This window comes from Phoca vitulina, unplaced genomic scaffold (assembly GCF_004348235.1).
Source record: "Phoca vitulina isolate PV1807 unplaced genomic scaffold, GSC_HSeal_1.0 scaffold5, whole genome shotgun sequence".
Lineage (NCBI taxonomy): Eukaryota > Metazoa > Chordata > Mammalia > Carnivora > Phocidae > Phoca > Phoca vitulina.
Window position 1 is genome coordinate 13,307,294 of NW_022589708.1, and position 14,185 is coordinate 13,321,478.

General features: G+C 40.8%; 1 protein-coding gene across 1 annotated transcript in view; it reads right to left on the bottom strand.

Moving 5' to 3' along the window:
- Positions 1–2,620: 2,620 nt before the first annotated feature.
- RAP2A (RAP2A, member of RAS oncogene family) overlaps positions 2,621–14,185 on the bottom strand; it is a 34,445-nt gene continuing 22,880 nt past the window's right edge. The window contains exon 2 of the mRNA XM_032402727.1: positions 2,621–6,524. Within this exon, the coding sequence (XP_032258618.1) occupies positions 6,287–6,524 (238 nt within the window). The 3' untranslated portion in view covers positions 2,621–6,286. The remainder of the gene's footprint in view (positions 6,525–14,185) is intronic.

Here is a 14,185-nt window from a genome sequence, read left to right on the forward strand (position 1 = left end):
AGTGCCCTTACGAAAGAGACCTCAGAGAGCCACCTTCTCCCTTCTGCCCTGGGAGGCCACAGTGAGGAATCAGCAGTCAGCTGGAAGTCGGCCCTCGCAAGACACCAAACCTACCCCTCTCGATCTTGGATTCCCCAGCCGCTGGAACTGGGAGGAATGAACGTTTGTTGTACTAGCTACCCAGTTTATGACATTTTGTTATAGCAGCCTGAATGGGGTAAGACATTTACGATGTCTTGGATATCGGGGATTAGATGTCTATGCCTGTCTGTGTATTGCTGCACCAGGCCTGATGTAAGAGTAACCCCTGATGAGTAATGGCTGAGTGAGCTGGGCGCCTGGGTGGCTCAGTCGGTTAAGCGTCTGCCTTCGGCTCAGGTCATGATCCCAGGGTCCTGGGATCGAGCCCCACATCAGGCTCCCTGCTTGGTGGGAAGTCTGCTTCTCCCTCTGCCCCTTCTCCTGTTCGTTCTCTCGCAAATAAATAAATAAAATCTTAAAAAAAAAAAATAGCTGAGTGAACCTGAAATGAGTGGACACCATTCAAGAGAAGGAATGAACAGTGGGGAAAAAAAGGATCTAAAGTTAGAACTTGGGTCTGCACCTCAACTCTGCCACTTTATTAGCATAACCTTGGGTGATTCATTTTTAGTACTCAGAGCCAGTTTCTCAAAGTAACATGGAATCACTTATCTCTCTACGTGTATGTGTGTGTGTGTGCACGCACATGTACGTATGCATAGAAAGACACTTACACCAAATGTCAACGTGGTTGTTTTGGAGATTTGGAAATTGGGTGGCTTTTCCCTTTCTTCTTTGTATTTTTTACTAATATCTGATTTTTTAAAGATAAAAATGTAAACCATACCCTAAATACTGTCCATGTAAACTTGCAATCATATGATAAAACAATGAAACCTTTCATACGTCGGAGTCTTTGAAATGGAAAGATTTTGTAAAAAAAAAAATTCCCATAAACCAAACCAAATAATCATTCCTTCAGTTTTCTTTCTTCCTAATTTGTGTGTACTAAATAGATGTTTGTATTTAATCTTTCAAGCACGTAGTCTTCTACCTTTTTCTTTACTAGTAAGTCTTGGAGGAATCTGTAGACGGTAACATGAAGACGACTATTCTAAGAAAATACCAAAAGAAATAACACATCACCTGACCTGGAAGAGCAGCAAATCTTTCAAAAACCTAATACCACAAAGGAAAAACAAACACCAAAACCAGGAAAAAGTTAAGATTAAACAATGTGAAACTAGTTTATCTATTTAACAAATGAAGTATCCCTATGTTTTATTAGTTTTTTTTTTTTTTTTTTTTTTTTAGATAGAGCATGTGTGGCACACACGGGGGGAGGGGCGTGGAGGGAAGGGCAGAGAGAGAGAGGGAGAGATAATCGTAAGCAGGTTGCACACTCAGAACGGAGTCTGACGTGGGGCTTGATCTCCCCACCCTGAGATCATGACCTGAGCTGAAATCAAGAGTCGGACGCTTAACTGACTGAGCCACCCAGGAGCCCCTGTTTTATTAGTATTTACATGTAACCTATATTTTGAAAATTAGGAAACAAGTTAGCAGCTTTTTTAGGGAGTTTGTGACCATTTTCTCTGCTTCGCAGGTCCTGCGGGATCAGATGGGTTCCAAACTGGGTGGCCCTTTATTCCTCCAGCTACCTATATTTCCATTCACGGACCTCTAACTATCAATAAAAGGCCACTTTCTCCCAAGTACTTGCTCAAAATACCGCTTTTCAGCCATAAAGAAATTCTCCCAATTGAAATTAGAATTCAATAGGTTTAAATACTTCACAAATGCTTCAAATGAGATTATGAAGCTAACCAGCAGATATTTATTACACTAAAGTTTCGGCACATTTTCCTTTAAATATTTGAGATTCTATCTACAGTGCCTCTGTTATATTCATTCAAATTATTCTTATATTCTAAAACAATGAAGCCTCTAAACCGGTGGAATGTTGCCAGAGAATTTCAACAGAGTTTGAAGGCGACATAACCAAAAGGCATAGTTTAAATTGGCTTAGGGAATGAATGGGCTCCTTATCAGAGCAGCTGAAGGCTGCACATAATTAACAGCATCTGTCAACATTCACAGGGCCCCGTATAGAACAGGCGGGCCCTGCAGCCCTGCCGATCAGCAACCTCCAGCTTCTGGCACCTTAAAATCCACCAGACCTCAACAAAAAGACAGCCCCAACCCACCACTAGAAGGACACTGATACATTTTAGTGATACGAGCAGGACCACAGAGCTACTGCTAATTAATGTTAATGATCTAGAACAATTCTGTTCACATTAGCACTGAGACTTCAAATTAGCTAACTATCATAAAAACATATAAAATACTATTTACAGGGAGATGGTTATATTTATAATTACTGATTTTAAAGTCTCTCTTGTGTTATTATTTTTAAGGGGTATGAACATGGTCGATTAACCTCCCTTTTTATCTGATGCATTCTCGATTTAATTCAGCTTGAATATTTCTGTATCAAGTGTATTAAACTTGTTCTATGGCAACTTTTAGTTGTTTTCCTACATTTTGAACACATTTCCCTCACGAACATGTACAAAACCACACCGAACCAAACAAATCCAGAGGAAGTTTCATTAAATAAATTTATTTGTTAAAATAATTTAACTCCAAATACAACTGTTGAATTTGCATTGAGTTATAACTACAATTCATGTTTTAATCGAAATGTCAAGGTTTAACAACTGACATTGTTACAAAACAATAAACTGTTGTTCAATTTTAAATGGTCAGTTGTATTAGAGCTCAACAATTAACTGTGAACTATATCTCTGGGAAACCCCAAATCAATAATGATAAGTCTGTTTCCAAAACCCACTGCAGTCATTCTTGAAACCCTGATCAAGATTTAATAGATGCACAATGACACGTTATTTAAAAAAAATAAAATAGAAAGACCCCCATAGTCTTTAACATTTGATTGGCAAAGGAGACAAGTAAAGCTTACCAGTGTGAACACAAGGCTAGTGAGAAGAACAACAGCTAAAAAACAAAACAAACCAACAAAAAAACCAACGGCAACAAACAAAATACGCACTTTTCACATTCAGACATACGCAGACAACATTCCCACTGGAAAACTCCTGAAAACAAACAGCAGACATCCTTAGGCAACATTTCCTTATAAAGAAAAAGCAAGTATCAGTAGTTTTACCACAGAAAAGTGATGGCAACTCTAAGCGCTTAGTCAAAAGTTCAGTTCTAATTCTACAAACCAAAGGAGAAAATCATCGAAGCACCTTTCAATAGTTTAAGGAAGATTTTATGTAATGCTTTTGATCAGATGCTGGCTTGTTTGGTGTAAATTGAACAAAACGAAAGGCATCAGTTACCATCACTATCACAGCTTAAAAAACAACCCTGCCCTCCCCAAAAAAAGCTGCAACGAAAAAGAAAAAAAAAAAAACCTTCTAAAAAAACGCCGCCTTTGTTGAAAGTAAAATGAGGCAAAATGAAAACAAAAGAAAAGCTTATCACAAACAGCTAAAGAAAAAGTGGGTCTTTGGATCAAACCATAACATTTTTTAAGGCATGTTAGAAAAACTTTCACTTAACTAGTTGCTAGTCTGATCAGGGCATAAAACCAACAGCGACACAAGGTCGCCGACTTTTCTCTTGTAGCCACTGTGACGTCGTGTCATTTCATCCTGTTCTTCAGCTTGTTAGTAACATCTCCACCAACCCGTTCATTCAAACCCAGTTATATTCCTACCAGATGGAACACCAACAGGAAGGGCACAAGAGGGTTCCCACGTTTCTGGGGATCTCTGATGCTTTGTCACTAATCACGGAGGGAGATGTGGGAACACTGATCAGGCAGCCAGATCGGTTCTTGGCAATGTCTGTGCAGGAAAAGCCCGCCTTCTCGTCTGACACAGACACTTACTTCCCGACGGACATCCGAATGGTTAGATAATAATCTTCTCCACCTTACGTTTTTGCCATACCTTTCGTATTATTTAACTTCTTTTTCTGGTCTGCATAGCAATCCATAGTGTAAAACTTGGAGTCTTTACAGATGTGTTTAATATGTAATCTTAGTTGTCATAAATTGCTGTTAAATATGGAATTCTAAAAACAAAAACAAAAACAATCATTCTGAGAAGTTAGAGGCTTCAAATCTCAGCCGATTCACTAGCCAATATTTCTATTTCTGTAGACAAATCATACTTCTTGAATCTCTGATTTCTCTAAATGTTTTCAGTTGAATCAACTGTGACATACCGAAACTGGTTTCAAGAAAACGGGTTAGAACTTTCTGTCCTGTAAACAAGGTGCTTCCCAATTGGGGGTTGTAAGAAAAAACTATGTTGAAGAATGCAAATATTCACAATTCAAAGATTTTTCACAATCACGACCTGTACCCACATATCTGTTTTCTCATCTGTGAAAAGTACTAGCCACCTTTTTGCTATCCTCTAAGCTCAGTGCCAGCTTACCAAGCATTCGGGGGCCAGCAGTGATTTCCATAATGTGTAAAAAAAGCCCACGCAAATAATTTAAACAGAAAAAAAAATGCTTTTGATACACGATATTCTGCAGTACGGATTCTCAGTATAGGCAATTATCTCTGACTTGTGCCAAATTCTTAGGAACAATAAACACACATGCACACACAAACACACACTCTTCTCTCAGGTACACACGTAAGACCAGAGGTTACTTGCACAAGTGTGTGAAGCCAGCAAAGTGTGAGGGGAGCACGCAGATCGCAGGCTCGGTGACAGTGCAGTTCTGAAGGCCAGATTCATCTCCAGAGGATTAGCTCAGGAGACTCTCTTCAGCATTTATGACTCTGAAGTTGGCTGAAAACCCTTCTACGCTTGATTGTAAAAACTTATGAATAGGTTTTTTCCTGTGCCATTAGTCATGCAAATGATAAATACTTCACGGCTATGAAAACCAAAAATGTCAGAGCTTGAGCACCTTTTCAAAACAAAATATTCACTCTAGCTTTGCCACTTCAGTAATCAGGGCAAAATTGTTATAAGAAAATCTTTATATAATTCCCCAGGAAAATTAAAGATAAAAGGTTTTGTGGTTTTGTGGTTTTTTTTTTTTTTGTCCCTTGCCTTCCACTCTATAATTTATGTTCTACTTTTAAGCCCAAATTATTTCACATGGTTATTCAATTTTTAGATGCCTGCAATAAAGCTCTGCTATAGCAAACTTGATTTCGAAAGCAGGTTAGCCAAGAATCACACCACAACCATAGCCCTTAAAGGCAAGAAGGAATTTGCTGCTTTAACGAGCGTAAAGATGCAAGATATCTGTGCTGTCCTGTGAGGTTTCTGCGAATGGGAACATGTGGATACAGCATGGCTTCATTTTCCTTACATGATGGTACTAGTTAATCTACCAGAACGCGTCTTGTGAGTAAGGCTAGGCAATCTTCCCGTTACAGTTGCTTCCTTCTTGTTCAGTAAAGTAATTAAGACCATCCCTGCTTTGTTAACAGAGGGTGGGCTTGGGGTTTTAATGCGGATCACACCCTTGGGAGAGCCTCCATCTTCTGTGGCAAAGCAGGTGATTTTAACACACTCTAAAGCCAGACTGTATTCCTACCACAACCTGTTCTGACCTCTGCTCTATCAAGGACCGATGCACGAGTTAGTTCCGTGTCACAGACTGGGATCACATCTACAATTAAGCATCAATTTTGAGAAACAGGAACACGTCAGCTGAGGAAAGATTCGCTCCCTGTAATGCTGTCGGCAGGTCGGTTGTTATCATCTTACTTGACGGGATACATTGGTTAGAAGCACTATCTCAAGTCCTGAAATTCAGTACTCTCCTAGGAAAATATTTCTCCTTTACTTATTTATTTATTTTTTAAAGAAGACAAAATATTTTAACTGTAAGTGGTCACAGGGCTTCTTCCGGTTTCTCTCTCATGGTTATTTTTAATGCATACAGTAGGTGCTTCTGTCAACCCAGTGACAAGGCCATCGTAGCTTTCGGAGGAGATCACCCTGTAGACCGACTGGCTAGGCCTTCAAATTGCAGGTGCACACAGGAGACCGAGGACCGTGGCGGAAACTGGAGTTACTGAACCCAAATGTTACTCAGAGATAGCAACTGACAATCACTGCTCAGTGCTGAATGAGGGCTGCTGTCTCACTGTAGATTCACACCACGCGTCCTGCAAGCGCCGCAGCCGCGCGGAGGAGGCGTGTGTCGCCTACGGCAGCAGGCGGGCCCCGTCCAGGACAGCCGTACTTGAATGCTATTGTATGTTACATGCAGAACAGCACGGGTCGTCTTTGTCGGGCTGCGCGGCATAGTTCATCTGCCTCACGATTTCTGCAAAGAGTTCGTCCACCATGGTTTTGCTCTTAGCGGAAGTCTCCATAAAGGGGCAGCCCCACTCCTCCGCAAGGGCTCTGCCTTCGTTGGAGGACACTTCTCTCTCACTTTCCAGGTCCACTTTGTTCCCAACCAAGATGACTGGCACTTTCTCATATCTACAAGAGAGTACACGACACACATGAATTGTAGAAGTTAGCACAAAGTTCAACGGCTAAAACGCATTTTCTCTTTTGTCCTTCTATTCTACTACAAATATTGTCTTCAGTTGCGTGAGAAATTATTTGCTCCACTTGGCTTGACGCCTACCTGAGGGCATTTAGAAGCTGCTCTCATAGTGGATCGTAAATGGGTTTTTTGAAAATGAGGTTAATTCATCAATTATACATCTTTGAAAATCAATTTACCTTTCCAGATATATTTGGAAAATTATTCTCAGAATCTCAGAATAAATCTTGTTAGGTGGATTAATTTAAATTTTTTTCATTTTAAGAGATGCTTATTCAAAATATCAGTTGATGAGGTAATAGCTCTACTGAAAAAACAAACAATTTGTAATTGTCAGCATTTTTACTCTGTTCCATAAATACACACACTGGTCATGTGCGAATAGTTCCTGAATATGAAAAAAGAGAGGAGAGATCATTAGGAGGGAAACTATCAAATAAGACTACACTCTATCCCTTTATAAAACTGCTCTAGATTGGCCAGTTGAAAGACAATCATGGTTCTTTTCAGCCTGGCATGGATTAAACCTTTCAATCATTAGCTTTATTTGATGTTGTCTCTTCTTTTCCTTCCTAAACAGAACAGGTGTGTCATAGTGTCCTTCCTCCCTGCCAGACGTTGAAACCTAAGGCCCACTGGGATTGTATTTAAGAGGTCGGGCCTCTGGGAGGTGAATAGGTCATGAATGGGACTGGTGCCCTTTTGTATATAAAGGGGATAGGTGAGTACTCCCTCACCCCTACCGCTGTGTGAGGACACAACATAACGAAGAGTCTATGAACTAGGGAAGCAGGCCATCATCAGACCTGGAATCTGCCAGAGGCTTGATCTCGGACTTCCAGCCTCCAGAACTGTGAGAAATGAATTCCTGTTGTTTAAGCCACATGGTCTATGGTATTTTTGTTACAGAGCCAGACAGAATAACACAAGGTGACTGTGAGTTATGACATTAGGAAAAGGCTCGACTAGTAAAGATAACAAATGATACGAAGGGAAGAAAGAAGAAAGGCCCTACATCATTTTGGTACCTAAAGATGATTCTCTTTACGATGCTTACTCCCTATGTAAAAATACATGGTGTTACTCTGCATGTTTATTTACTATTTTTATGTTTATTGTAAGAAATGTTGCTCATATATTTTCATAAGGCTATCATTTTTACTCTAAACACCATTTTAAAAGCTTCTTGTGATTTCATAGTAGAAATCAATGCGTGTGTGTGTTTGTACTGTCCCCTGAGCAGAGTGCCTCTCTAATTTATAAACAAAGCAAACTGCAAGATGGCACACAAGCAATAACAACGTGACTGGACACAGCTCATCTGCCAGAAAACTGTCACGTGGCGGAGACCTCACCGGGGCGGGGCTCGTACAGAGTTTCTAGCATTCAGGAAACTGAGTGAGGGCCGATGGCCACGATTAGCGAGAATACTTCCACGATCCCATCATCCTGGTAAGACGGGGTTCTCCCCGCACTCTAACCTGTAAAGCAAACTATATTCTCGGCAGAGGCTCGCTTTTTTCTCTGGCACGAGACCAAATGGAGAGTGGTTTCAACAGAGGGCACGTTCCAGGCAGCGTGCCACGTGGCGGTCTGAAACGTGAAAGCAACTTAAAGATGTGTAGGGGTAACAATATCAACGGTCAGTCTAGAACTTGGGTATCGTTTCGGCAGGAAACGGATTCAGACAACTCCAACTTCTATCGGTGACTTTGCATGAATTCACTGTACCTCAACCGAGCCTCACGCCTTCTGGCCCCATCCTACCGAGAACTCTGAACACAGGACCCGAGAGCCTCTCGTATCTTCCAGGACCCTTACCCACCAACAACTCTGTGTAGCCCGCGGCCTCGGGAAGGACAAACGGCCGCAAGATGAAGGCGCATTACAGACACTGTGTATCGGGTGCTCTGCATGCCACCCTCCTGACCTGCTGTGCAGAGAAGCCCGGCAGGGGCTACTGGTGCCAGTCACGTCGGGACGATGCCCCTTCCTTATGCGACTCGCAAACATATAATGCGCTTCATTTTTCTTATGAGAGTATATACGCCACAGCGTGTTTGAAAACACTTTGTTTGGCAGTGAGGTAACATAAACACTAATACAATTCAGTCACTGTATTGGTTGAATGTAATTAGGTTAAAAACTAATTTCAATCTGTTTACAAGACTTAACGACAAGGACAGCGATAAGATGTCACTTTCTAGTAGGAGTTAAGCATGACATATTTTAGAGAATATTTTTTAGTTTAAATACAGTAATATATCGTGTTTTATATGTAAAGAAATATTTCTTACACTCCTAAATAAAAACCACATATATGTGGGTTTTCAAAACTTGTAAAAATATCAAATCATTAACAGTTGTATGATACAATGTTTGAATAAAAAATCTGAATAAATGTTACCAAGAGAGTCTCAAAAGGGCAACCAGAACACTGCAAACACAGGTCCGTATGTAACAGCGTTTAATGACTGTCAAATGAAGACGACAATTTAGTTAGTTATCAGGGAGCCTGTCCATTATATCGCTATTCGAATTGTCAGTGGTCTTTTCTAAGACCAACACGCTAAAAATGCTAGAGAAATCCAGACTGATATCCTCAGAAGACTTTCAAAGACTGAATAAGGTCTTCAGGAAAAAAAAGGTATTATGTACATTTCACAATAGCAGACGGTGAGAAATTTTTGTCTCTTTCTGTTAACATTAAAATATGACACAGTAGAAAAGATTCTAAACTAGGATTTGGAGGCTCAGCTTCCAGCCCCACCACGGAGACTGCGAGACTGAGCAAACCATTTACTCGATTCACCTGTATTTCACTTCCTCGTCAGTAAAGGAAGGAGTAAGAGCGTCTGCTCCCACTTACCACACGGGGCTGCTGTAAAGCTCACGAGATAACCTAGAAACCCCCGAGGACTCGATCAAAGCAGGGTGGCGCTTCTCTCCCCTCCCGCCCACTGCCTCTCCCGAGTGTCAGATGCAAGAGACGCTGATGGGGGCGAGGAACTCCTGAGGACAGATGGGCAGGGCAGACTGACCCGGAGTCACGGAACGAAGGCAAGGGGAACGAAGCAAAGCCTTGTGTAGACGGAACAGAGAAGAGCCTGGGGGAACCTTCCTCCCTGCTGTAGCAAAACGGTGTCCTTAAAAACCAGCAAACAACGCCAGACCAGGACTCCAGTCCCAGAACTGCTTCCAGCTAGTCCTGTGAATTTGGAAAATTAACTATCTCTTGGTTCTCCAGTTTCTTGAACTATAACACGAGCTGTTCTAGACCATTTCTAAGGCACTCTTAAGCTAAAAATCAGAACATAGTGGGCCACTCCCATAATCAATCCGTATCATTTACCGAGTGATTGCTGAGCGCTGATCTCAGCACAACCCCAACAGGCTGATGTCTACAAGGGATGTGAAAGTATACAGCACGACTAAGGCCAAAATGTAGGGGAAACCCCACATCTCGTGGGGACCAGACACCAAGCAGTGGAGGCTTCCAACTCTACCCGTGGAGCGGCTCCTGCCCGGGCGCTGGGCTCGGGACCCGGCTGAGGGACGGCTGCAGCTGCGGGAGTACGGGAGGCTCTACTGAAAGCAGCCTGCAAGCAGCATAAAGAATTAGTGATAACCAACCAAGGCGTCGTATATCTATGCACCCACGTAACACGTGATTATTTGATAAGAGCCTACTACATGTCAGATGCTATTCAAGACACTTAAGATACATCGATGAACGCAACAAAGATCTTTGCCCTCACAGTGATGACAATCTAGCAGAGGAGACAGACATCCGACAATAAACACGAGTAAATAATTACTGACGGGTTAAGTGCACTGGAGAAAAGAAAATGTAGGTCTGGGCAGGGACTGGGGGACAGGTGCAATTTTAAAGTAGATGCTCAGGGTAGGCCTCGGGAAGGTGGTGTGTGAGCAAAGACATGACAGGAGTAGGGAGTTTGCCGAGTGGGTACCTGGGAAAGAGCATTCCAGCAGGACCTGGAGCAGACAATGTGGAAGCCGGGGGGGAGGGGCGGTAGGGGAGCGCGTGCGGTGGTTCAGCGAATAGCCCACGGCCTGCGGGGTCCATCTGTGTCACCTTCCACAGCTCCTGCGGCCTGAAACCCTCTGGTGCAGGGAACTAGCTCACTGGAGGCTAAAGAGAACTTGGGAATCTGGGTGGCAGAAGTGACCTCAGAAGACAAATGTGACAGTTATGACAGGGTCAACTCTATTATTTAGGAAGCCTAGGCACTTGGATAGTAGGTGATGGCAGTTCCTTTTATGTTCTAGATCTGTTAATAGTTTTACCAGTTGCCTTCAATTCCCCCCTAACTAACATCATTTGGGAGTGAAACTGAAGATGCAAAATTCCAAAAAATATTCAGTTGACATATTATTGTTAACCTGATCACGAGCAGGATACCACCTTGTCCACGTCTTAAACATCAGCTGGTTTCTCTTCAACTTTAGTGTATCTTCCTTGACATTTCCTTTAAGGGCATGCCCAGGGTTATGGTTATGTAGCTCAAATCAGTTTAGAGTCTGCAGACAAACACATGTTTTATCAACATGCATTTTCAGATTGCTTATCGTGTATTCACGAGCATGATTACATAATGTATTGATAAATAAAACTCGTTCTTTTAAGTAGGTCTGCTTAATGCACTGAATGGAACATCAGAAATACGGCTCCAGCATCACCCAGAGGGAGAACGTGGATAGGCTTCGCAGTGAGGCAGCTTTGTAGAGAGTTCAAAACATTTGATGCTTTCCAATGGTCTTTATTTTGTTTTCTCCTTTTTTGGTTAACTGTCCTGATACGTGTGTATGTGTATGTATGTATATCTTATTTGTGGTTGTGTCTAAACTTGGCCGATTGGCAAAATTACTTGAGAATTAAAACATACTGATCCCCAGGCCCTACTCCAGAGCTACTGAATCTGAATCTGTGGGGTCAGGACCCACAAAGAGCCTATTAAAATATGTATCTATATGTGTAAGCTCTGAAGACTAATTGTGAGGTTCAGCAGGGCTTAGAAATCACTGGCCTCATCTACTAGTTCGTGACCCCAAATAATACCATATTTATATAGTTCTTGGTTTTCCACTGTGGCAAGTCCAGAATCATTCCTCCTTCCCTTCATTTATTCACCCGTGATAAATTGTAGACAGAAAACCCTACTGTCAGCCCCTTTAACTCCCTTTGGAAGGTGTTACATTGTAGCATATTTTAAAAAGGCCATGTTTCACGTAAATTTTATCATGCTGCTTTCTTCTTAAGTCACTTTTTCACAAGCAGGTTAAACTACAATTCTCTCTGAATTCAGGAATGAACATCAGAAAGATTTTTATAGGTCCCCTTATTCAACCTTCTACCCGTGTTAAAAATCTCATCTACCGAGAGAGTCTCAAGGCAAAATGTCAAACCACTCGATGCTCCAATCACTTCCATGACAACCTTACCAAATGGTTATATTTGAACCTCATTAGTGATGCGGAACTCCTATCTCAAACAACCCGTTCTGTCCTTTCTGTCAGTTCTGTGAAACATTAGTGTTAAAAAGTCAATGTTAAAAACTTTATCCCGATCTCATGAGCTGTCATTTGTAACATCTTGGCCCTTCCCAGAGGTTCTAGTTCTTTTACCCTTTTGAATATAGAAATCTTTTCTTTTCTCCAAAATGAAAATAGGTTTTCTTTCCCCTCTCCCTGGTCAGATTAAGTAAGTACAGTTGACCCCAAACAATGCGGGAAGTGGGCTGCTGACCTCATATAATTTTTTTTTTCGCATATAACTTCTGACTCCTCCAAAACAGCTGGTAGTAGCCTACTATTACTGGAAGCCTTACCGATAACATAAACAGTTGTTTAACATGTATTTTGTATGTTATATGTATTACATACTGTATTCTTACAATAGAGTAAGCTAGAGAAAAGAAAATGTTAAGAAAATCATAAAAAATACATTTATAGTACTATACTGTATTTATTGAAAAAAATCTGCATGTAAGTGGACCCGCACAATTCAAACCTGTGTTGTTTAAGGGTCAACCGTAATACATAATGATAAAAATCCCCAGCAATATTTAAATAGGTAAAGAGGAAAATGAAAAATGTTTTTAGTCGCATCTCCGTGAGAACAATCTAACTATTTTGGTATATAGCCTTCCAGACTATTTTCCCATATGAATCTATATAAACATAGATATAAATTCTTGTAAAAGGCGATTATACCAATCATATTCAGTAGTTTCAATGTTCACTTGGTATCATGGAAATTTCTATTTCAATAAATGATATACATTTTAAGGGCTAAGGAGTATTACATTTTATAGGTCCTATACTAAACTGTACCATAATTTAATTATTCCTTCCCTATTAGTACATATGAAGGGCTCCCATCCCCCCATTTTTTTTTTTACTAACATAAACAGCAATCTGATGAACTACACCTAGAAGTGTGATTTCCGCCTCAATGGTATACACGTGTGTCTGTGTGTGTACAACATAACCCTTGAACCAGAAAACTCATATTTCTAAGTGAGTGCATCAGATTGTTGTGTACACACACATAGACTTAACTGACATCCCAAAATATATATTTCAACCAACAGTGCTTAAATTAAGAGTGTCTGTTTCCCCACCCTTGGGGTTGATATTTTTAATCTTTCAATAAAGTCTTGAAGAAAAAGGACTGTTTCTGGCTAGGAGGTGACGGCTCTACCACAGCTTGCTAGCATGAAACATCAGTACTTCTTGTAAGGGTGGAAAACATGAGCTAAGTAAGGCTGCTCTCTTCCTCTAGACTGACTTGTTTTGAAGTGACTGAATATTCATCTTAAAAGGGCATTTCTGGTAATTTAGTTTGAATAATGAAAGGAAACCACAGTCCTCCACTCTGACTTTCTCTTGGTTACAGAATGCATACTGAAGAAGAACAGAGAGAAATTTGTAAATGTAATATAAAAATTAAGCAAGGAGAGTAATGACATTAAAAAGATATTCAAAGTTACCAGGGATACTTCATACCAAGGTTAATAAAGATAATCTGCTTTCCAAGAAATTAAGAGCTGACACTCTATCAGAAGAATGGATTCCTAATAGTTTGTGAGGGACCAATTGATCATGACAAAGCTACTCAGGCATTTTAAATGTATTAAATAGCCACTTGAGGGAGAAAATATTTTTACAGTGACTGACAAAGACACATCTGATAAAGGATTATAATCCAAAATATACAAAGAAGCCTTGAAACTCAACAACAGGAAAACAACCCAATAAAAAAACAAGCCAAAGACCTTAACAGACATGTCATCAAAGAAGATATACAGATGGCAAATAAGCGTATAAAAAGATGTTCCACCCTCATACGTCATCAGGGAAATGCAAATGAAAACAATGAAATATTACTACACACCGACTAGAGTGGCCAAAATCCAGAACACTGACACCACCAAATATGCTGGTGAGAATGTGAAGCAACAGGAACTCTCATTTCTGGTGGAAATGTAAAATGGTAAAACCACTTTGGTGGTTTCCTACAAAACTACACATACTCTTACCATACAATCCAGCAATGCTTAGTATTTAC